The sequence below is a fragment of the Emys orbicularis genome, chromosome 6 (assembly GCF_028017835.1).
Source record: "Emys orbicularis isolate rEmyOrb1 chromosome 6, rEmyOrb1.hap1, whole genome shotgun sequence".
NCBI lineage: Eukaryota > Metazoa > Chordata > Testudines > Emydidae > Emys > Emys orbicularis.
The window spans coordinates 133,542,095-133,567,368 of NC_088688.1; the positions used below are offsets into that span (position 1 = coordinate 133,542,095).

Below are 25,274 nucleotides of genomic sequence, written 5' to 3' on the forward strand. Positions count from 1 at the left end.
TGTGACCCACTCTGGATTATGTTCACGGCGCAGAGATCCCACTCCTGACACCACGTGTGACAAGATGGTCGATATAGTATGGTGGGTCCTGCGCTTTTCTTGGGAGGGGCTAAAATACCACCCCTTACCCCTGCTCTTGGGGCACCGAGGGCCCCACTAGTGGCCCAGGAAGGTGGTAAAGGAGGGAAGCGAGGGAGGGGTCTGGGTTTGCTCCTCACTCTGAGTCCCAGCCCCTCTCAACCCCTGCAGGTCCTTACCCTCTTCTCCCTTGGGTGGGGTACCTTCAGTCCTTAAATGCTGGGGGAGGGAATGTCCCTCCCCTGCTGGGGCATGGTCTCCCTTACTCCGGTTTTCTGTTCCTCCAAGTCTAACAGCACACCTCCAAGCTCCAGTCCTCTCTCCTTCCTCCATCCCCCTGACTGCCTGAAGCAGGGGGTTTTATTAGGTTTCTAACAGGGCCTTAATTGATTACAGGTGCTCCAATTAACCTGTAGCAACCCTCCCTAGTCTACAGGGAACCACGCCTTAATTAACCTAGGGTTTATATACTTCCCTTGTACCACTTCCCACTGCTCCCTGGCCCTCCTGTATCACAGCTCCTTCTTTTACTACAAATAAGAGACAACAGAATATTCAAGCATTACAACAAGATCTTGACACTGCCAGAATCCAAGCTGAAAAACAACAAGCAAACCTGATAAAAGTTGGTAGAACTGTAGAACAGTGGTTCTCAAAGTCGATCCGCCGCTTGTTCAGGGAAAGCCCCTGGTGGGCCAGGTCGGTTTGTTTGCCTGCTGAGTCCACAGGTTCGGCCGATCACGGCTCCCACTGGCCACGGTTCACTGCTCCAGGCCAATGGGCGCTGCAGGAAGCGGCGCAGGCCGAGGGATGTGCTGGCCGCCCTTCCTGCAGCCCCCATTGGCCTGGAGCAGCCAGTGGGAGCCGCGATCGGCTGAACCTGCGGATGCAGCAGGTAGGGTGACCAGACAGCAAGTGTGAAAAATTGGGATGGGGGTGGGGGGTAATAGCAGCCTATATATATAAAACCCCCCAAAATCAGGACTGTCCCTATAAAACCGGGACATCTGGTCACCCTAGCAGCAGGTAAAGAAACCAGCCTGGCCCGCCAGGGGCTTTCCCTGAACAAGTGGCAGACTGGTTTTGAGAACCACTGCTGTAGAAGACAATGTTGTTGTGTTGAACACTCAGTCTGAAATGACTGAAAGTGCTGGGCATGAATTTGCAGAACTTCTCAAGTGAACAAAACTAGAGAATAAATAAAAGCAGCTAACAACAATATACAGGAACTACAGAGAAAAAATAGATACCAAAAAATAGCTCCTCTTGCCTGAGGCCTGGTCTTTATTAGGAAATTAGGTTGTTATAACTGCATTGCTCAGGGGTGTGAAAAATCCACGCCCCTGAGCGACACAGTTAAACCAACCTAACCCCTGGTGTAGACCGCCTCTCGGGGAGGTGGAGTACCTACGCCTATGGGAGAAGCTTTCCCGTCAGCATAGGTAATGTCTTTCATGGAAACTGTACAGCAGCACAGCTGCAGTGTTTTAAGTGTAGACCAGGCCTGAGTCTCTATGGCAGTCCCACTCTGGGCTATGAAGGATGTTAGTGTGACGCTGTATGGAAATTGGGGACAGTTTAGGATATTATGAAAACCAATATTGTAAAATTGCAATGAGTTATGCCAAACGTGCCATGTAAAGTATTTGCAAAAATGTTGTAATTCGCCAGGTATGATAATCTCATTTATGTGTTTGTATCACCTTTGTATTGTAAGTTATATGTATGATATGTCTGTAGTTCCAAGTGTCTGGATGACACCCCCAGACAGATTGGCATTAGCACTGCCTTGCCTGCTTGATGGCCCATCAAGGGCCATCAGCTATACAACTGACCCATTGAGAGAAGGCAAGGGATTCACCTTATGACTCAGCAAGGCAGGGACATGCCTATGGACAGAACGCTAAGGCTTCCAGGCCATGTACTAGGCAGCTTGTGTTTGGAACAAAGAAAATCAAGCTGCATGGCAAAAGACTATAAAAGGCGTCTGCATCGACTCCATTTTGTCTTCATTCCTGCTTCTTACCTCTGGAGTAACCTTTCTACAAACAAAGCTCTGAACAAAGGACTGAATGACCCATCCAAGCTGTGGATGTGTTCCAGAGAGACTTTCAAGACAGCAAACTCACCAATACTGCTAGGAACCTGGTGGACTTTGAAGTCTTTGTATGTATGTGACTGTTTTACCATTTAACATCTCTCTTCTTGTTCTTTCTTTTTTATTTATAATAAACCTTTAGTTTTAGACACTAAAGGATTGGCTGGCAGCGTGGTATACTAACCTGGTAATGTGGCTGACCCTTTGGGGTCAGAATACTTTGTATATGTGAGCAGAATTTTTTAAATAACTTCTCACTGTACTGGACCTACATGCTGATTGGGAGTCAGAGAATTGGAATGCAATAATGGGGGCTGTGTGATTTCTTTTTTGCTTCTTGATAACACTGCTCTACAGCCAAAATGCTTCTGAAATAAATGTAGTCAAACTTTACTAATTCTGGGTCACTGAGAACGAAAATGATGCTTAAAATTGTTCATTGGCTCTAGTTTTCAAGATATGCTATTGGGTCAGTATATACGACCCTTGACTTGGGAATGGCGGAGGATAAGTGAGTTATAAAGGGAAGGGATCTCAATTTAAACCAGAAATGACTAAAATACATCTTTGACTGCATCTATGAATAAATCTATGACTGGGTTTGGACAGTACTTGCTTTTTAGGCAAAACAATGAATGATGCAATCTGAAGCTGGTATTGCATCATACATGATATGAATTGCATCATGTTATTCCTAGAAGTCATGGATGATGCAATCATAACGAAGCTTACATCACTCTGCTGAACAAATTGCCCTACGTCAGCTCTAGAAATCATACAGTGTCGTGCTCTCTTATTTGTCAGTGTTTGATTTTGCAAAGGGACACATTTCTGTTTAGCCAAAGTGAGCAGAGATGCCTCGTACTTGTGTGAACAGTGCAGATAACTTCTGCTATGTTTGTGGTGAAGTGACTTTTGCATCACAAAAGCGCAGTATAACCACTATGGTTAAGAAAGCCTATCACCTTTCTTTTGGCTGCAAAATTGGAGATCAGGACAAGAGGTGGGCCCCACACATATGCTGCAACACTTGTGCAACAAATCTTCGCCAGTGGTTGAACAGGAAAAGGAAATCTATGCCTTTTGCAGTGCCAATGATTTGGAGAGAGCCAACAGATCATACCAGCAATTGTTACTTCTGCATGGTGCCTCCAGTTGGGAAAGGTGTGTCAAAGAAGAAAAAGTGGACTGTGCATTATCCAAACATTCCATCAGCTATACGCCCAGTACCCCACGGAGAAGGACTGCTGGTTCCTGATGCACCAGAATCATTCTCACTTGAGTCAGACGAGGAAGAGGATGAAACTTCTGGTCCTGAAGCATCAATGTCACAGGACCCACATTTTCTCCCATCCTCCTCCTCTGAACCACACCTCATAACACAAGGTGAACTGAATGACCTTGTCAGGGATTTGGAACTACCCAAGAGTAAGGCAGAGCTGTTGGGCTCCAGACTACAGCAGTGAAATCTCCTGGCAGGTGATGTTAGGGTTTCCATGTTCTGTGACCGTCAAAAGGATCTTGTCCCATTCTTCTTCTTCATGGAAGGTGATCTTGTAGCCTGCAACAACATCGATGGTGTGATGGCAGCCCTCAACATCGTTCACGATCCAAATGAGTGGAGACTGTTCATTGATTCATCGAAGACGAGTCTTAAAGCTGTTTTACTGCATAATGGCAATGTTTTGCCATCAATTCCAGTTGGTCATGCAGTCCATATGAAGGAAACCTATGACAACATGAAACAACTTTTGAGGTGCATAAACTATGACCAACATCAGTGGCAGCTTTGTGGCGATTTGAAGGTTGTTGCTCTCTTGCTTGGTCTGCAGACTGGATACACAAAGTACTGCTGTTTTCTCTGCGAATGGGATAGTCGTGCAAGAGATTCCCACTCCATCAAGAAAGATTGGCCACTCCGACAGTCATTGGAGCCTGGGAGGAAAAGTGTTCAGCATCCACCACTTGTTGAATCAAGGAAGATTTTGTTACCACCCTTACACATCAAGCTGGGTCTGATGAAGAACTTTGTCAAGGCCATTGACAAAACACAAGCAGCTTTCAAGTACCTCCGTGGAAAATTTCCAAGGTTAAGTGACGCTAAAATAAAGGAAGGTGTCTTTGTTGGTCCTCAGATTCGTGAACTTCTTCGAGATGATGCATTTGACCATGCACTGCGTGGCAAGGAAAAGACGGCATGGAAAGCCTTCCAGTTAGTGGCAATAAATTTTCTCGGAAACAACAAGGCAGACAACTACAGGTTGTTGGTGGAAAACCTCCTCAAGGCATACAAAAGCCTTGGTTGCAACATGTCACTAAAGATACATTTTTTGCACTCTCATCTAGATTTTTTTGCCACCGAACTGCGGAGCAGTGAGCGACGAGCACGGCGAGCGATTTCACCAGGACATTGCAACAATGGAGAAACGCTATCAGGGCAAATGGAGCCCATCAATGCTTGCAGACTATTGCTGGACAGTGACAAGAGATGCTCCATTTAATGAATACAAGAGACAAGCCAAGAAGCGCCGAGTAGACACTGAATAGGACTAAACTATGTACATAATAGTTTTTTGCCTTTTGTTTCATAATAAATTTTATTTATATAACCCTTTTGCTGATTTTTAAAGTGTTACATAAACAGGACAGGTGAAATATTATCATGTAAAGCAACCATAAACACATGAAAAGACCTAGGTTTACAATTTATGATTAAAACTCTACTATCTACACAATATACATAGACATAAAATGTAAAAACTTAAATATCTTAGAAACAGTAGCCAATCAGTTGTTTTAATTGTCATATTTGAATTCAGCACATCAAAATACATAATAAATAGCACATTTTATCTCTGAAGCAGACGACTTCTCAAAAATTGTAGACCAGTGTAACCAGCATGGGGGATCAGAAGCACAGTTTGTTGGGGAGTTTAACTTCAATGTTACCCACCAGTCTTGGGAGTATCTGCTCTCCCTTTTGGAGCCTGCCCTGACTTTGGCATTTCCAGTGAGGGCTACCCCAGGCACCCCGGGTCACAGTTAGTTTCAGCCTGCCAGGGTGTACGGGTTTCCCCTTACACTTGGCGGGGTCAGGTAGTCCTGGTGATGCTCAGGGGGTCTGGAAACCCTTTCAAGTTCTTAAGTCTCTGAGGAGTAGGTAGGGGAACCCAAGCCTGCCCACTCCACTGGGTTCCAGCTCAGGACCCTTAAACCAGGCAGGCAGAACCAGGCCTGAACAACTCATCCTACTGTGCCCTGAGCTCCTTAATGCCTCCCTTGTTTCTGCAGGCTTCTCCAGCCTGTAGATCTGGTTGTCCCTTCTCTGTGTGCTGTCTCTTGGTGGCTTTAGTGTGCTCGCAGGAGTTTCCTTCTCCAGCCTGCTTGATCCTCTGGCAGCTGCCCCCGCCCCTCTGCTTCTCAGCTCTTTTATTCTCCCAGCTACTGTGAAGCTGCCAGTCAGCATTGGACAGCAATTCCTGCATTAACCCCTTGATTGTCAGGCCAGCATGTGGTATATACAACCCATGAAACTCCAAGATAAATGAAACTTCAAGAAAATAATTTACAAAATAATATGAAAAAGACAGTTATCACTGTTGTTAAATGTTTCAAAAAGAATTAACAGAAAACAGAACTGAAAGACATGATTATGTTAGTATTATACATTTGAATTGACAATGCCAAATAAGAATGAAAGAATTCCAGGGAAAACTGAATCTGCATGGAAAGCTTCACTTTTCTGAAGCTTAGCTGCCGCCTACTGAATGGGTAAAAAGTGCAAGGACACCTCACCTCCCTAACTGATGGATTTATCACCTCTACCCTGAAGTCGGGTCATTCCCAAAGTTTGTGATGTCCAATGAGATGGTGCCAAAATCAAGAAATTGATCCTTCTGGGGGATGGAACTCATCAATGCCACTCAATGGAAGACTGATGCATAGACGAAAACGCATGACCACAGGTTGAGTAGTACCACCTCGTCTAAAGATCAACAGCTCCTGAGTGTAGAGTCATCCTGGTGTGATCCAGAGGGCTTACCCCTTCAAAGAAGAAGTGATCATTCATTTGATTCTTCTCTCCCAAGAGGTAGTGATTTTCTTTAACTAGGAGTCCTTCCTTGAACACTGGGTCCAAAATCCCAACCATAAGCTCATCTTGGGAAAGAGGAAGCTTTCCTGAAGATTAGAGACCTCAACAAAGAAGAAACCACCATCACATGAGAAGAATTCAGTGACCACTGAGGTTAAGGGTGAGACCAACCTAATCTGTTTAAAGAGCACAGGGACTGGAAAATCAATATTTATCACTCAAAGATTCCACCAGGAATTTCTGTACATTGAAGGAAGACAGAAGAGTGAAAATACTGCTTTCCTAGATAATTGAAAGAATTGGAACTTAGTCTGGACTTATGGAACAAAGATCTATTGTGCTGGTAAGAATCAACTTTGGGAGATATACAAAACTGATAAACTTGACAACTTACATACTTGTTACTGAGAAATCCTGATTTCAAATAGTAGAAGGAAAGATCAATTTTGGAACAAGAGAGAAAGATGTTGCACTGAAATAGCATTAAGAGTTTGAAATCTTTCTCCTACAAATAATAATTAGACTGGGTTATAGGATTCACTTCTGAAACACTGAAAACAAGTTGCTTTGGTGCCTGATTTACTTGCCTGTTTCCAAACAGAGAACACTATAACCTTAATGTTTGCATTTTCAGTATGTTAAGGCTGATTTAACTATCACCCATCTTACAAAAATTATCTTTGCCACTGCCTACAAAAAAATACTGAGCTTGTAATTGTTGTGCTGTCTATGTATGTGCCTCTTCAAATTGTACTGATTTGTGTCATCATATCTTTGTGAGAGCTCATTGCTGATGGTTACCTCTTGTTCCATTGACCTACTAAAACTAACCTCTAAAAGTACCCATAAGGACTGCTGAGACTTACTGGCATTTTGATTCTTTTAGCTTCAGAGATTTGTTATATTAAGTTTAAATATAGAATTGTTATGCAATATAGTTCAGTTTCATTTTAATTTACATTTGATTATATGATACTATTTCTTTTAAGTATGGTTACTGATGTAAATGATGCTTGAGACTTAGCCTCCCTCAACTGAATAATATCCTTTCAATGCTATTAGTGTTCTGAGTCACCATTATTGTTGATTCTCATTGCTTGTTGAAGTGTATACTCCCATTATTCAAGTCCTTTAGACAGAGTTAATCAAACTTTGTCATCTTTTTAATTTTATCTTGTATGCTAGAATTTCCTATTTGATTTTTTAAGCATGACTTATGCCTTGCATCACTCCATTTATTTACCTTTCTTCTCATACTGTGTAACTCATTTGCACACTCTTTATTAGTTGAAGCTTTGTTTTGTTAGGTTTTTTATTGTCTTTGAGTACTTTAATAAACAATTGCTTTTATTTCAAAGTCAAGTTTGTTTTATTAAGTTTGGGACATGAATTATTGATAATTGTTATTTGAGACTGGTCCAGGGAGTGGATCCCACATTCTATCTATTGATGTTTTTTCCTGAACTAGTCGTATGAGAAACAATTAGTTAATAGTTCCATCTAATGGATTGCTGTTTCTCCCAGTTTTTAATTTTCATAATTTGGTTTGTTTTTCTTTCTGGTAAGTTTAAAATTAACTGGTAGTCAACATTTTGAAAGACACCTTTTCATCCCCACAGGTGGGGGAGAGAGGAAAGCTGGGGCACAAAGTGGTGAAGTAATTTAAGTTACTTAGCTTTTTAATGACTGAGCCAGGTCTATACTCTCAGTCTGATGCCCTATCCGCTGGATCTGCCTCCCAGACTGGTGGCTAGCTGCAGAAAGGAGAACAATCCATCAGTAGGCCAATGGACTTGCTGGCTGCCTGCTGCCTATGCTCATCATAGCCAGCCAGCTAAATTTATACAAACCCCTACTCAGTAGCAGAGCTGGGAAGAGAAGAGTCATGCAAGTTGGAAACAGGGGCCTGAGGTCTACACTACAAGTTAGGCAGATACAAGTTGCTTTGCATAGAGCTATTGTATGCAAGTGTCTACACTCAAATTTGACTCCGGCTGATGTAAGCAGGGCCAGCTCCAGGCACCAGCTGAGCAAGCAGGTGCTTGGGGTGGCCAAGGGGAAGGGGCGGCACATCGGGCTCTTTGGCGGCAATTCAGCAGAGGGTCCCTGTCCCTCTCGGAGGGAAGGACCCGCCGCCGAAGAAGAAAGCGGCGTGGTGGAGCTGCCGCCGATTGCGGTCGCGATCGCGGCTTTTTTTTTTTTTTTTTTCCGCTTGGGGCGGCAAAAACCCTGGAGCCAGCCCTGGATGTAAGAGGCCAGTTACAGTGATGCAGTAAAACCACCTGTCTTGTTTCAGTCAGGAAAAGCGTTTACATGAGGAGGAAAGCAGCTGGTGAGGAAAGGAGGCAGGGTGGGCGGTGTCAGGAAATGGAAATAGCAGATGGAGCTTGGCAGTTCCCTTGACTATGCTTTGCGGAGATCAGTTTGATTGTGAGTCATAATATAAGTTTTTGCAATTGCTCTCCAGTTGCATTGGCTATAGAATGGGGTAGGAACTTTGATGACACTCTATCACTTAGAAAGCTTGATGGTCACCAAGACCTAAAAGTTAGGATTGTTTTACATAAAGTACTTGAGTAACTAGAGTAGCTACACATATGATCAATCCCCTGATAAGTCCAGAGGAACCCCACACTCCAGCTGCCAGACTCCCATATTGTAGGAGAGCAGTGTATTCTAGCAGCTGTATTGGTGCACAACAAATGGTCTGTACAGACTACTAATAGTGTGACCAACCCCCCGGGCCTGACCGTATTGTTCTTCTTTATTCTACCGGCATTAAAAGCAAAAGGCTGAAAAGTGTGTGCTCCTAAATAGGGACACCTGGGGCCTAACTTTAAACACCAAGGTTTGAAAAGTTTGGTCTATGGATGGAACAGTGCAATTTGGGCCGATAATTGTTTAAATTAATTTTAACTGCCTTTTGATTAAATTAAAATCCTTCCTGATAATGACAATGATAGCTGTAATATGTTATTAATAAATCATATGATAATAAACTGTTCTAACTTTTTCATACTAGGCCAAATAAAGGGAGTTTTTCCCAAGTTAGTCCTGCAGGATTTGTCTCACAATTTTAGGATACTTATTAATATGACAGGCATGCTTGGAATCAATGTTCCAGATTAATCACAGCCAGTAGCTGAGGTAAGTTCCCTCTCAGATTTCCTTGTAGTGTAGTCAGCAGTACATTCCACAATTGCCTAGTCGAGGCCAGGATTTGGGAAGGCCCCTGATGGTGACACTATCAAATCACACAACTATAAATTGATCACACACACTCTGTGCTTTTGATGACCATCATGGTACTCAGTATTGCCATGGAGATGTTCAGATGTGTGGCCTGCTCTATAGCAACTTTGCTCATCTCCAGCTCCCAGTTGCTCCTGCCATTATTTCACAGGGACAAAGGCAAGATAGAAGCCCAGACAAAGCATAAATATTACACAGATGGGCAAACAGAGTCAGAATCCTGATGCATTGAAAAAAAATTGTGCCATGGAGATTCAGCTGATGATCACTATCCAAACTCAAAAACTATTTTTACCTCCTCCCCTCATAAATCACTTACACTTAAAAAGAAAGCCTCTGATTAAACGACCAAACTACTACTACAGAAACCAAAGATTTTCTAGATTTTTGTTTGTTTCACTTGTAGAATTTCTTGTCATATTTAATTCAATACACTGGCCCTCTTAAAAATAACTAATCTTTATGCATACAAAAACTTACAAAGATTAATCCCTGTGACCAATCAATACTCTCTAGTGGGCATGCATAATGAGAGGCTAAGCTTCCAGAACAGTCAGTCATGATCGTTACAAGCTTGGAAAATGATCTTCACTTTTAAATATTTGGGGAATCATGTAGTGTGCAGTGTGGTGTTCAGTTACAAACTTCCAGATGCCCTTTCTTGGCAAGCCTCACCTCCAGAAGTGGAAGGGACACTGATATGACTTGAGGAGAGACTTATGGCCAAATTATAAAAACAAGTAGAAACTAGTCCTTTGTATATTATAACTTGAGGTGCAGCCCCAATGCAAGGAGAAGGGAGTAAGCTGCACCACCCCAGTAGTAGCGCCAGAAGGAAGTGTGTCTCAAACACCCCTCAAGTCACAATTGCTCCCTTTATTCCTCCTTGCATAAACTGGACTAGACAAATTCACTTAGGCCCGAATTCAGAAAAACTCTTAAGCACATGCAACTTTCAGCGTGTGCTTATGTCCCATTAAATCGTGGGTGAAGTAATAGGACTAAAGCTAATCAGGCGCTTAAGTGCTTTGCTGACTCAGGGCCACAATGTAGTGACCACTTTGGGAATTATATAAATATATAAACCTTTTACGGGCCCAATTCCACTGTCTTTATTCAGACAAAATTCCCACTGAGTAGGCTACACAAGGTTCCAATCATGCCCCACACTGCAATGCGCAGCAAAGCAGAGACACTTAGGATAAGCCAGAGATAGCCAGACTGATTCATGGACAACCCGTGGCCCAGGGAGAACCTTTTGGTTGTATGGTGCTGACTAACCCTAGGGCTAACCATGATAAGCTAATATGTTCTTAGACTTCAGTGTCTGCATCTACACTAGGTGCTAACTGGTGTTTAAAAACAGGTTAAAGAAAATGTTAGTTGATGTGTTTTAAAACATCATTTGTTTTCCAAGTGTAGATAAATCTGCTGTCTGCTTTTGCTTTTCATCTCATCTCCCCTTCCACCTCACCAGCCAGCTCTCCACAGGCCACCAATGGTCTCTGAATCACAAGTTTGGGAACTTCTCCCATAGAATCTGGCCATAGCTGGTCACCTGAGAAATTCCCTGTCTCCTCTCCAGTGTATGTGGAAATTCTTAACTACAGTAAAGACATGATAGTTGCCTCTTTCACCAGCTGCTCCTGCCACATATCCTGGTATAGGGAGCGTGTCAGGGGCAGCACTAGTTTAAGTTAGAGGAGCCCCTAGGCTGCTCAGATTCATGCTCAGTTCAGGACCAGGGTTGGTGCAGATTGGTCCTACAGAATCAGGGACCTGGAACCACCTTCCCAAACCCTCCTGCATCACAGGGCATGTTGGTGCAGGAAAATATCTGCCCCTATAAATTAAAAAGGTTTGGACTGAGAAATGTTTGTTACATCTTGAAGAATACTGGTGGGTTTGACATCACTACTCACATGAGAAGTCCTGTGGAGTAAAGTCTCAGATGAGTAAAGTTAGGCATGTATATGTGTTAGCAGAATTGAGCCCTCAGGCACTGTAGCACTCACTAAGAATGCAGCTGTGGAAGGAAGGCCGGGTCTGATTCTGATCTCCTACTAGTTGGATTAACTATTGCAAATTTATTGACTACAGTAGAATTACTCTTGATTTGCACTTGCATGAGGTAGATCAGAATCAGGTCTGACAGCCTGTTGTAATCTGGGGGTGGAGACTTGACTGTGAATTTCCTCGCTTTTGGGTGTGACCATGCAAATACTTACACCCAAGTAACTTTACTTGTGTAAGTAGCACCATTGCCTTCAGTGGGATTATTCAAAGCTGGTAGATTTTTCATGATCAGGAGGAAATTTTATTTTGAAATGGCAGTTTTAATGTACATTAAAGATCAGGCCTGTCAACCTTGACAGCATTCCTTCAATAAAAATGAAAGAATACTTTTGTTGTTGAAAGATGAATAAAGCTGTGAATATTTAAAATTAGGCTAAGTATTGACAAATATAAACCATTTATACAGAAGTGATTTGTCTTTCAAACTGGAAATAAGTTACGAATTCACCTGTTCTGGAGCTGTGTTCGCAGCGGGTTTCACTGATTTTGCTGTAACACATTCCAGAAAGGTCCATTGCAATATTGTACTAATGGATGTAACAGCAACATAGAAATCAGAGCTTATAAGCAAGCACAGCACAGGTCACTTAATATTGACTCAGTGGAAAATGTCACCCCAATGGGAGGCGGGCAACCCCTGGGCCAAAACACATGGTACTAATTTGGTACAACTGATGCCCATTTAATATCAATTGTCAATTGAAAATCACTGTTGTCCAAACGTATTTAGGATCTTGCAACTAGCTCCATGTGAGTGTATCCATGTGCCCAGGGAAAGCCTCCATGGTCACAGAGGTCCACACATACAGATCTAATTTCAGGATTGGGTCCTTACTACTAGTCACTATTCCCTGAGGCTCAAGAGATTTTTCATCTTTTCAATTAACAGCACTGTATGGTTTTTGTTTCAGCTTGTTTTCCTTCAGCTCTGTAATTAATAATTTCACTTTGTAATAGTAAGGAAATGAAAACAAACACCTCTGTTTGGGTGATTTGATTTTAAGCTGAGGCTACGTCTTCACTACAGGGGGGGGTCGATTTAAGATACGCAAATTCAGCTACGCGAATAGCGTAGCTGAATTCGATGTATTGCAGCCGACTTACCCCGCTGTAGGGACGGTGGCAAAATCGACCTCTGCGGCTTCCCGTCGACGGCGCTTACTCCCACCTTCGCTGGTGGAGTAAGAGCGTCGATTCGGGGATCGATTGTCGCGTCCCGACGGGACGCGATAAATCGATCCCCGAGAGGTCGATTTCTACCCGCCGATTCAGGCGGGTAGTGTAGACCTAGCCTGAGGAATGTCAGATCAGCTACTGAAGAGTCTTGGATAATGGGGAAAAGACATGGGCGAATTGATGGTGACATTAAGTTGGACTGACTGCATCACTGTGATCAAATATTTAGAAAAGAAAGCTCAGGTCCTTTGAACAATAGATAATAATCACTGTGGCCATTTAGGTTTGCAATCTAGACCTTAACTTAACTGAAAGTAGTGAAATCTTAGGTTCAACTTTACTGCCAGTGAAGCAAACAGGAATTTTGCCATTGACTTTGAATGGAAGCAGTGTTGTGCCCTTAGAGAGTCAACAAAAAAAAAAAATGGTTACCAAAATGTATAGTTGTGAGCCTTGTTATGCTCACAAAGCAATAATTGTTCCAAATGTTGTAGAATGAAAAGAGAAGAAAATAAACAAACAGATTCCATAGCAGAAAATACTCTCTGCTGTCAAAGGACCAAATACAGTGGAAGCACCACAATTCTACTACCTGTAAGAACCGGGCTGCAGAAAGAGCATGCAGGTGGTGGTGGTGGTGGTATGGTGTGGTGGGGATGCCACATCTCCCACAGCCAACATCTGCAGTGACCTGCTTTATGGAAATGAAGAGGTTATGTATGGGCTGTAGGATTGCCAAGTGTGTGACCACTGCATTTCTGTCCTGCTCAGATCCGCTGGTTCCAAATTCTGCAATGGAGAAGCAGATGGTAGAGTTGCCCCAGGGCCTTGCCCTATACACTAGGGGAGGATTATGCTCTTTTTCATCCCCTATTGATTCCTCACTTAAAGCCCAAGTAACAGGCTTTGATAATTTTATCCTAAGAAATGAAATGTCTTTGGATTTGATAGAGACAAGGTGGGTGAGGTGATATCTTTTATTGGACCAACTTCTGTTGGGGAGAGAGACAAACTTTGGGGCTTACACAAATTTTCTTCAGGTCTGGGAAATTAGCTTTGGACTTGATTCTCATTTACACTGATGCCATTTTACACCACTCTGCCAAGGTAAAAGGGCCTTAAAGTGGGCATTGGTTTTATTTAAGCCATCTTTAAAGACCCTGTACGCTGGCAGAGAGGTGCAAAACAGCCTCAGCATAAATGAGGATCAGATCCTATATTTGGGAGGAGAAGTTTGCAATGTATAAATTGCAACCATACACAAATGATAAAAGGGATTGTTTATGTTTAACTGGTTCTATTTGATTTCAGTGGTAAAGGGTAGTGCAATTGATGGAAATTGAACTATTCACTACAAGACATCTACATTTGTACTGACCTATTAACTACAAAACATCTATATTTACATGTAGGAAGCAGCATTTAAGGAGGTTTGATTGCTTTAAATTCAAACACTGCTAAATGAAATGCTAAAGTACAATGAAAGGTTATAGCTACAAAACAAAAAATTAGATACAGTAGCACGCCGTAGTAGTAAAAGAAGGTAAATTAGGTTTTAACTTGTAAACAAACAACCAGTACAAAAACAACAAGTGATATTAGATGTGCTTGAACATCACTCTCTTTTTGAAGGACCCTGAATACAATGCAACCAAGTTATTCTCTGCTGTCAAGAATGCTGGATTCCTATTAGCAACAGTCAGAAGTTTCTTTGGCTGTCTGGTAAAAGTGAGTGCCAGAGCCCAAGGTGCAGTGGATGCAGACAGCAATGCCACACACACATTCATTCTCACTAGGAGGCTCCTCACTAGGACTGCAGAGAAATCCACCAATTTCTGATCCTCAGTGCTGCTTGGGAAACCTTGCAAAATTATCAGAGACATTCATCAGTTTAAGCACAAAATCGAATCCTCCAATTTACCATGCTAATGATGATAATGATCCAAATATTTTACTTGTTCATTACAAAGTTCTACTCACCCTGCATAAAGAAGGTGAACAGAACTTTGCAAGGCATCCTGGGATAAGAAGGATGAGGGATTTTGTTATTATTTAGTAATTGGAGCATTCATATATGTTGACATCTAAATGACATTAACATTGATATTTAATGGGGATTTTACATGTGTCTGTGTGTGAGAGAGACAAGGTGGGTGAGGTAATATATTTTATTGGAACAACTTCTGTTGGTGAGAGAGACAAGCTTTCAAGCTACTCAGAGCTCTTCTTCAGGTCTGAGAAAGGTACTTTGGGCTTGTCTTCACCTACAGCGGGGTAGCTGCTCCAGTGCAGCTGTGCCCCTGTATTGCTAGTTAATCCACCTCCCCAAGAGGCAGTAGCTATGTTGACAGGAGAAGCTCTCCCATCAACATAGCACTGTTTACATGGGAAGCGGGGGGATTAGGCTGGTATAAGGAGGTCGCTTTGGTGTGTGGATTTGTCACACCTCTGAGCAACATAGGTCTGTAGTGTAAACCTGGCCTTAGGGCTTGTCTACACTACACAGCTTTTAGCGACACGGTCGTGCAGTGTAGCCACTGTTTGTCCGCTTGCCTGCTGACAAAAAACTTCCACCCCCAACAAGCAAGCAGCGTTTGCATTGTCGGCAGGAGACTTGTTGCGTCAAAACTTTTGTCTTTCGGGGGGAAAGGCTAACACCTCTGAAAGACAAGTTTTGTCGTTCAATTGCCAGTGTAGACATAGCCTTAGAGCGTCACAGCTAAATACGAGATCCAACAGATAGACTGTGCGCTGACTAAGGGACCATTGAAGGTGAATTGGCCCGTTAACAAACCTGTAGTCATAGGATGAGAAAAGGGTGGGGGTTAATGGGTACAGAGAGAGAGACAGACATATTTAAGCTCCACTGAAGTATACTGAGACAGAGGATTGTTTTATGGGGGCATCATAAAAAGAGTATGGTAACACTTTTGCTAAAATATGGGGGACAGGTGCCCTCCATGTGTAATGCTCATCACAAACCCCCATGTGCTCATGCTCCTGTGTATTATACTGTACAACACTCTACAGTAGTAGCAGCCGGGCAGAGGACCCTGGATCCCAGCTCCTCCTCCAGTCTCAACTGCTCTTCATTCACACCCAATCCCAGAGAGCCCCGGAACTGCCGCTTCCCTCCTCAATCCTACCTCCTTCCAACAGCCCCTTCCCCCAATCCCAGTCCCCACAGTCCCAACCCAACCCTAACCCAGCCCCTCAACAGTCCCAACCCTAACCCAGCCCCCCTTCCCAGCAGTCCCAACCCTAACCCAGCCCCCTTTCCCCCAATCCCAGCCCCCCAACAGCCCCTTCCCCCAATCCCAGTCCCCACAGTCCCAACCCAACTCTAACCCAGCCCCTCAACAGTCCCAACCCTAACCCAGCCCCCCTTCCCAGCAGTCCCAACCCTAACCCAGCCCCCTTTCCCCCAATCCCAGCCCCCCAACAGCCCCTTCCCCCAATCCCAGTCCCCACAGTCCCAACCCAACCCTAACCCAGCCCCTCAACAGTCCCAACCCTAACCCAGCCCCCCTTCCCAGCAGTCCCAACCCTAACCCAGCCCCCTTTCCCCCAATCCCAGCCCCCCAACAGCCCCTTCCCCCAATCCCAGTCCCCACAGTCCCAACCCAACTCTAACCCAGCCCCTCAACAGTCCCAACCCTAACCCAGCCCCCCTTCCCAGCAGTCCCAACCCTAACCCAGCCCCCTTTCCCCCAATCCCAGCCCCCCAACAGCCCCTTCCCCCAATCCCAGTCCCCACAGTCCCAACCCAACCCTAACCCAGCCCCTCAACAGTCCCAACCCTAACCCAGCCCCCCTTCCCAGCAGTCCCAACCCTAACCCAGCCCCCTTTCCCCCAATCCCAGCCCCCCAACAGCCCCCTCCCCCAATCCCAGCCCCCCACAGTCCCAACCCAACCCTAATCCAGCCCCTCAACAGTCCCAACCCTAACCCAGCCCCCCTTCCCAGCAGTCCCAACCCTAACCCAGCCCCCTTTCCCCCAATCCCAGCCCCCCAACAGCCCCCTCCCCCAATCCCAGCCCCCCACAGTCCCAACCCAACCCTAATCCAGCCCCCTTTCCCCCAATCCCAGCCCCCCAACCGCCCCTTCGCCCATTCCCAGCCCCCAACAGTCCCACCCCCTAACCCTGCCCCCGAGCAGCCCCTTCCCCCAGGTAGACCCTGCCCTCCCCAACGCAATTTAACCCCGCCCCCTTCCAACCCAGCAGCTTCTCCCCCGCCAGCCGAATCCCTCCCCGCACATGCGCGGAGGCCGTCACCCGCCTTTCCCCTCCCGCGCCTGCGCACGGAGCGTCCCTGCCCCTCTCCCCTCCCCCTATCTTGTGCAGGGGGCTGCGGACGCGAGTCATGATGGCGGCGGCCAGGCTGTGAGCCGCGAGAGCCTTTCCCCCGCACGCGCGCCCCCGCCCCTCTCCCGACTCCCCCTCCCCTCCCACGCGCGCCGAGCGGAGTGAGCGGCCCCGGGGGCCGAGGCGGCGGGAGCGGGTCCGGGAGGCGCAGGCCGCGAGCGCGGGGCGGCCGAGCTCCGGGGCGGCGCCCTCGCCATGCAGATCACCCTGAAAACCCTGCAGCAGCAGACCTTCAAGATCGACATCGACCCCGAGGAGACGGTGCGCGGCGGGCCGGGGCGGGGAGGCGGCGGCCGCGCTCCCGGCGGGCGGGCGGGCGGAGAGTAGGCCCCTCACCGCGGGGGGTGGGGGGGGGGCAGGAGAGTAGGCCCCTTTGGGGAAGAGGTGGGAGGCTGCGGGGAATGGGGGGTGCGGGGGTGGCTAGCAGCTGCCCCAGTTGGTGAATAGGGGTGACCCTTTTTGCAGGGCGTGCGTGTCTGTGGGTGGCGTTAGGGTGCCTGTGTGGGGTGACTGGTGCGTCTCTGCTGGGTGAGGCCTGTGTGTGTCTGGTGGGGTTGGTGCCTGTGGGGAGACTTCATTGCCTGCCCTGGGGGGCGGGTTGTAGTGGCTGCACGTCTCTTCTGGGAAGTTTGTGTATGTGGGGGGGTGTTTTGAGGGTGGGGGTGGCTGTGCTGGGTGTGAATTGAGAGACCCTGCTTCCCGTAGCAGAAGCTTGTGTGTGTGGGGTGTGTGTGTGTGTGGGTGGTGGTGGTGGTGTGGGGGGGAATGATTCTAGTAGTTCCTTTAGAGTTTCAGTTGCAGTGGCTGCTCTGTAGTGGGGGTGCATGTGTGGGGGGGCTCTATTGACAGTCCCAGTGAGTGCTGGGGGACGGGTGCTACTGCAAAGTCCAGTGGCCCTGATGTAGGCGCATTGATATTAAGGGTGGGGGAAGAGTGTGTGTGTAACTAAAATGAGGGTTAGGTACTTAAACTCTCTCCAACCTTGGAAGTGCGCTACAGTGCCCTTTAAACTCAGAGAAGAGTGTGGGTGCAACCTCTTACAGCTAGTTTCCCCATGTTACACCCATACCTACTGCCATCTTCTAACACCCCACTGGGATTTCAGTGGATCTTCCCCAGGCCTTGCCCATTAGGGCTGGGTTATGAAACCATGGAAAGACCTCTGTGCCTCACTATTTCCCTAGGTCTGATTGTTTAAACACCCCTCCCTCCCCACGAAATTGAGTGTTGTGAAGGGTAGCTGCAGCTTGCTCACAGGAGTGCTTGGGTCTAGACAAGTTGGCTGAGAGAGATTGTGAATGTCTAATTGAAATCTACCCAGCGGAGTCCTTCACAGGCTTAAAACACTAGCCTTTATAATTAATCCCTACCCAGGGAGCCGCTTTCTCTCTTCTTATTTCCCTTCTCCCCTGCTCATCGTATTGAGTGAATTGGAGCAGTTCTGAGGTCCTAGGAAACCTCTGCAAAAGGAGAGGATTAGAGGGGGAGGCTTGCCAGCCACACAAGCTGTGCATGTGAGACTGCAAAAAGTATTGGCTAGGTTGGGGTGGGGAACCTTTTTTTCTATCGGGGCACTGACCCACATAAAAAATCAGTCGTGGGTCACTCAGCCCCGCAGGGGGGCGCAGAGACTCGGGGCTTCCCCTAGGCTCCGGGTTAGGGCCAGATATGAGGGTTTTAGGGTGTGGGACAGGGCTCCAGTCTGGGATGGGGGGTTGGGTGTGGGGGGGATGAGGGCTTCGACTGGCGGGTGCAGGTTCTGGGGTGGGGCTGGGGATGAGGGGTTTGGGGTGTAGGAGGGGGCTCTGGGCTGGGGCCAAGGGGTTTGCAGTGCGGGAGCAGGCTCAGGGCTGGGGCAGGGAGTTGGGGTGTGGGTTCCGGGAGGGAGTTCGGTTGTGGGAGGGGGCTCAGGGCTGGGGCAGCGGGTTGGGGTGCAGAGTGCGGGCTCCGGGAAGGTGTTAGGGTGTGGGAGGGGGTTCCGACCTAGGGCAGGGAGTTCGGGGTGTGGGCTCCAGCCAGGTGGCACTTACCTCAGATGGCTCCCAGTTGGTGGCACAGCAGGGCTAAGGCAGGCTCCATGCTGCTCCCAGAAGCGGCCGCCATGTCCGACCCTTAGACAGAGGCGCAGCCAGGTGGCTGTGTGTGCTGCCCGCAGGTGTCGCCCCTGCAGCTCCCATTGGCCATCGTTCCCGGCCAGTGGGAGCTCCGGAGCTGGCACTGGGGGCGGGGACAGCGTGCGGAGCTTCCGTGATGGCCCCTAGGAGCAGGGGCAGCGGGGACATGCTGGTAGCTTCTGGGAGCTGTGCAGAGCCCACCAGACTTTTAACGGCCTGGCAACCCCAGCTTCCGCCCCACAGTGGGGTGAGCTGGCGCTCGCGGCTCCAGCCCCATGGGATGGGGGGAGGCGCCGAGGCTCAGGGCTTCTGGCCCGTTGCGCAGAAAGTTGCCACACGCCAGTTAAAATGAAGCAGTGGACCGGATCCTGCCCATGTGCTGTAGGTTCCCCACCCCTGGGCTAGGTGTTGGAGGAGGGGGAAGTAGAATGGTTTCTCCAATTAACAAACATTGGATCGCTGCATAAGTATAACTGAGCAAAGAAATTGCTCCAGTAGATATGGGGCTTTGTATACACACAATGATTCAGTAGAATTATGGCTAAAAATATGACAAGATTTTTTGGGTATCTTATGTCAAATTATTTATCATGAAACCATGATATTGGTAACTCTTCAGCAATAGGGTTGGAGTATTAAAACTAGCAAATTCAGTAGAAACTTGTTGGAAAAAGTATGCCAAACATTAGAACAGTTGATGGTACAGTTGTAATGCCAACTTTATAAAAAACATGCTCATGAGGCCTGTGTTAAAAAAGCAAAATCACCAAATCCTTTAAAACAGCCTTGTTAATAATTTTGGTTTCAAAGCTGTTTTATTGGTTGGATGTTCCTTTTCAGTCTAATTTTGAAAATGGCCCTTTATAGCACTAAGTGTACTAGTGCCCAAACCAAATGTTAGACTTAAATCAAAATGTGTTAACTCCTGGGAGCTTTTGAAACATTACATTTAGTCAATTCACTGTTTCCATGTGCTCAATGCTAAAGGTAGGTTTGATTACTTGGAGCACTGCCCTGTACTGTGACATGGCCAAAATTATCTAGTTAAGATAGGCTCAGGAAACTTGTTTTAAACCTCCTACTATTCTAGCAATTTATGGCCACTTCTTTAACTTTCTTTATATAAGTCAAGCTTAAAAGAACAAACAAACAAAAACTGATGTTGAGTGCAAAGTAAGAAACACTACAGATTGTCATTAGAAGTATTCAACTATCAGAAGTCTGGAAAATATTTAAGTATACTTTCCACTGAGAACATGAAACAACACACTTAATTTACATTTTATATTAAAATAACCCCAAATTCAGTAACAATTTCAGCATTTTGCATAAAATACTGACTATCTCCCTTATAAAAGAACAGGCTCACATAACCAAATGATTGAGTGTTGTTGCTATAGTCCTGAGTTAGATGTTGGTGTTACTTTTTTTTTTTTTTTTTTTTTAAAGTACTAGCATGGTCTGAATCAGATAATGTTACTAAACCAAATAATCTTTTGGGTGGTTGAAACTTTACAAGTGGATTTATATGCAAGTTTGAGACTGAAAGACACATTGGTCCCATCAGTTTCTAATCTCTTCAGTACTTCAAAAGTTTTGCTAAAGACTGTTTAAAAGCAGTTAATGAAGTGGGAAGGCCACGGTGCTTAAAAGCACAATTCTGCCCTAACTGAAGTCAGTGGCAGTTTTGCCATTGAAATCAACAGGAGTGGCATCAAGCCCTAAACACTTGATTTTTGTGGCAGATAGAACTTGGCATTTGTTCAGTATTCAAGAATAAAATGAGTGATAAATGTAATTTTTCCAAAAATAATCTGCTTGAATTGTCTAAATTTTAGACTTGCCCTTAGTTTTAACAGATCACCTTGTGAGTAGATCTACACTACAAGCACTACAGTGGCACAGATCACCACTGTGTAGACACTTAGGCCTGGTCTACACTAACCCCCCAATTCGAACTAAGGTACGCAATTTCAGCTACGTGAATAACGTAGCTGAAGTCGACGTACCTTAGTTCGAATTTACCGCGGTCCAGACGCGGCAGGCAGGCTCCCCCGTCGACGCCGCGTACTCCTCGCGCCGAGCAGGATTACCGGAGTCGACGGCGAGCACTTCTGGGTTCGATTTATCGCGTCCAGACAAGACGCGATAAATCGAACCCAGAAGTTCGATTGCCTGCCGCCGAACCAGCGCGTAACTATAGACAAGCCCTTAGTGACAGAAGGTGTTAACTAGGTTGATCTAAATGTTAGGTTTAGGCCAAGCCTAAGGTTTGGGAGTATCCCTATTCATCCATTCATCTATCTTAACTTGTCATTAGCTCTTTCCTAAACATTGTCACCAGCTGCCAGTGCTATAGTATGTTTTACGCATGCTAGCGTGGAAGGGCATGCTTCTTGACTCAACAGCCAAGTTGTGGTGTTATGACATAAAAATAAATACTGCAGTTCTGCTACTTTCATTTCTTATGGTGTGCTAGAAAAGTCAAGCATTTTCTTTCCATTCCAATAAATCTTCAAAGGGAAAAGTTGGCAATTTTAAACCAAAAGGGACTATAATGTGGCATGCTGAAACTGAAGCTGTGCTGCTGAATAGAGCCTCTTATGCGACCGATCTAATGTAATGTCATTTTTTAAAGAAGACTTCAGAGGCTATCTTAGCAACTACAGGCTAAGAAGCCTAACTTCATTACTAGGTAAATTGGTTGAAACTGAGTAGAGAACAAAATTATCAGACACATAGATGAACATGATGCATTGGGGAAAAGTCAACATGGCTTTTGCAAAGGAAAATCATGCCTCACCAATCTATTAGAATTCTTTGAGGGTATCAACAAGCTTGTGGACAAAGGGTTATCTAGTGGATATAGTGTACCTGGACTTTCAGAAAGCCTTTGACAGGGTCCCACACCAAAAACTCTTAAGCAAAGTAAGCAGTCATGGGATAAGAGGGAAGGTCCAGTCATGGATCAGTAACAGATTAAAAAGATGGTAATCAAAAGGTAGGAATAAATGGTCAGTTTAAACAATGGAGAGAGTTAAATAGCGGAGTCCTCCAAAGAGCTGGACAGGGACCTGTGCTATTCAACAATAATCTTGAAAAGTGGGTAAACAGGTGGCAAATTTTGCAGCTGATACAAAATTACTCAAGATAGAGCCAAAGCTGACTGCAGAGAGTTAAAGGGATCTCACTAAACTGGGTGACTGGACGACAAAATGGCAGATGAAATTCAATGTAAAGTAGTGCATATTGGAAATCATCCCAACTATACATACAAAATGATAATATCTAAATTAGCTATTACCACTCAAGAAAGAGATCTTGAAGTCATCGTGGATAGTTCTCTGAAAACATCTGCTCAATGTGTAACGCCAGTCAAAAAAGATAAGGTTAGAAACCATTAGAAAAGGGATAGATAATAAGACAGAAAATATCTGCATGCTGTGTACAGTTCTGGTCGTCCCATCTCAGAAAATATATTAGAATTGGAAAAGGTACAGAGAAGGGCAATGAAGATTATTAAGAGCAGGCCTGCACAACTCGTAAAGCAGTGTGGGCCATATTACTCCAAAGAAAACAGCTGAGGGCCGAAAACCCCCCCCACCCCAGTGCTGCCCAGCCCCACGGAAACAGCCCCGAGGAAACAACCCCTCCTTCCCCAGCGCCGCCCCGCCGAAACAGCGGTATTGAACCTTGGTAATATGTTATAGCGGGCCCCTAAGGTAGTATAATTAAAGTAAAAGAAAAATGTCTTTTTGCTAGCAGTAGAATAAGATCTTCCCCCGACTTTGTAATCAATTGCCCTGTTGAATTAATGAGGTGTGAATGAGGAAGGCAGGCACCTCCAGACATCTGCAACCCTTGTAGAGGGGCTGGGAGCCAGACCAAGAACAATCAAACTTGTCAAGTGGTCTGACTAGAGAAGAGCAGACATACTGACGGCCTAGGGGGTTAGAAGCAAGCACCTTCCTTTGGGAACACCCTCTTTGCAGCATTGGGACAACCCCCAGCCCAGAGAAAAGCAGCAAAAAGAACCAATTTTTATGAGAGACAAGATCAGTAGAACAGGTCAGCCACTGGCTTGCTGCTCACCTCCTCATCCCCTCCCCCCAAGTATAAAGCCCCCCTGACACTGCCCGCCCACTCGCCTCCTCAGCTCCCCCTCCCCCGCTGCCGGCTCACCTGCTCCCCTCCCCCACTGCCCACCCGCTTGGCTCGCATCCCCCCGTTCCCTGCCGCCGGCTCACCTGCCCCCCCGCCACTGCCTGCCCGCTCAGCTCATCATTCTCCCCCCCCCATCCCCCCGGCTCGCCTACTCACCCCCGCTCGCCTTCTCAGCGCCCCCCCCCCCCCCGCCAGCTCACCTCCTGCCCTCTGCTGACCTCTTACCTTCTGCCGCTGCCCCCTGCCGCTGGCTCACCCTCACTGCCCACCTGCCAGCCAGCCGTTGGCTGGCCCCACCCCACCGCTTGCCTACTCACCCGCTGCGGGCCGTATGCTGTGCAGGCCTGATTAAGAGTATGGAACAGCTTCCATAAGAGGAAAGATTAAAAAGATTGGGACTCTTCATCTTAGAAAAGAGAGGACTAAGGAGGGAGATAAGAGGTCTATAAAATCACTAACTGTAGAAAAAGTGAATAAGAAAGTGTTATTGATCCCTTCATATAGCACAAGAACCAGGGGTCACCAATGAAATTAATATGCAACAGATTTAAAACAAATATAAGGAAGTACTACTTCACACAACACATAGACTGTGAAACTTGTGAAGGTCAAAATTATAGCTGGGTTAAAAAAAACTAGATGGGTTCATGGAGGATAGGTCTATCAATGGCTATTAGCCATAGGGATGCAAACCCCCTGTCCTGAGTGTTCCATAACCTGTGACTGCCAGAAGCTGGAGGACAGGGTATGGATCACTCCATAATTTCCCTCTTTTATTGATTTCCTCTGAAGCATCTGGCTCTGTCCACCGTCAGTGGAAGACGGGATACTGGGCTAGATGGACCATTGGTCTGACCCAGTGTGTCCGTTCTTATGTAAGTGGATCGTTACAACTAAGTCTGCAACATACCTTCTAGTTTCAATGACTTAATTTCATTTTCTAGTACCAGCAGGAACCACTAGGCCCAAAGTCACCTAACTTCTTTATTTTTAGGTAATATAAATTCATATGGGTTGGCAGACTAGTCATTAGTTTTAAGCCCTATGTTGTTTTGACTTTACTGCTTTGGGATTTAACTTCTCTTGAGAAACTAGCAGTAAGCTGGTGAGGGGAGGGAGGGAAGGGAAGGGGTTGAGTAAGGGCAGGTCTTCACTACAGGGGGAGGTCGATTTAAGATACGCAAATTCAGCTACACGAATAGCGTAGCTGAATTAGACGTATCGGAGCCGACTTACCCCGCTGTGAGGACGGTGGCAAAATCGACCTCCGCGGCTCCCAGTCGACGGCGCTTACTCCCACCTCCGCTGGTGGAGTAAGAGCGTCGATTCGGGGTTCGATTGTCGCGTCCCGACGAGACGCGATAATTCGATCCCCGGGAGATTGATTTCTACCCGCCGATTCAGGCGGGTAGTGTAGACCTAGCCAAAGATATTGGAGCTGAAGTTCCAATAAACAATTGAGGCCTTGGCTATCAAGGTAGGCTTTTTTTCATTACCTGCTTGGTTTTGTCAGTGTCCTGTTTGAGATCCTTCTTTCCTTTTTCTCTGTTGCTGCAATTTCCCCTCTGGCTGAGGAAGATTAGTGGTGGATACTCTGTCTACACTGAAGTCATGAGTGTGATTTGCAGCTAGTGTAGATATACTTGCACCAGCTTTAATCTTGGCAGCTCACTAAACGTATGGCAGTGAGGACCTGATGGCGCAGGCTTCACAAGCCTGCCTGACCCCTGGGTGCGTATTTGCACTGGTAGCCTGCGTTGCTGCACATCCTTCTGTAGTACCTGAAATGAGTATTTGGTCCTCAACTTTGAAGTGTTCCTATTAGACTACTGGACCAGCACCTCATCCTCTTAATT

The 25,274-nt window shown here is 46.1% G+C and overlaps 1 protein-coding gene across 1 annotated transcript in view; it reads left to right on the plus strand.

Moving 5' to 3' along the window:
* The first annotated feature begins 17,322 nt into the window (after nucleotides 1-17,322).
* The window catches only part of RAD23B (RAD23 homolog B, nucleotide excision repair protein), a 51,991-nt gene continuing 44,039 nt past the window's right edge, over nucleotides 17,323-25,274 (plus strand). Inside the window, exon 1 of the mRNA XM_065405980.1 lies at nucleotides 17,323-17,401. Within this exon, the coding sequence (XP_065262052.1) occupies nucleotides 17,336-17,401 (66 nt within the window). The 5' untranslated portion in view covers nucleotides 17,323-17,335. The remainder of the gene's footprint in view (nucleotides 17,402-25,274) is intronic.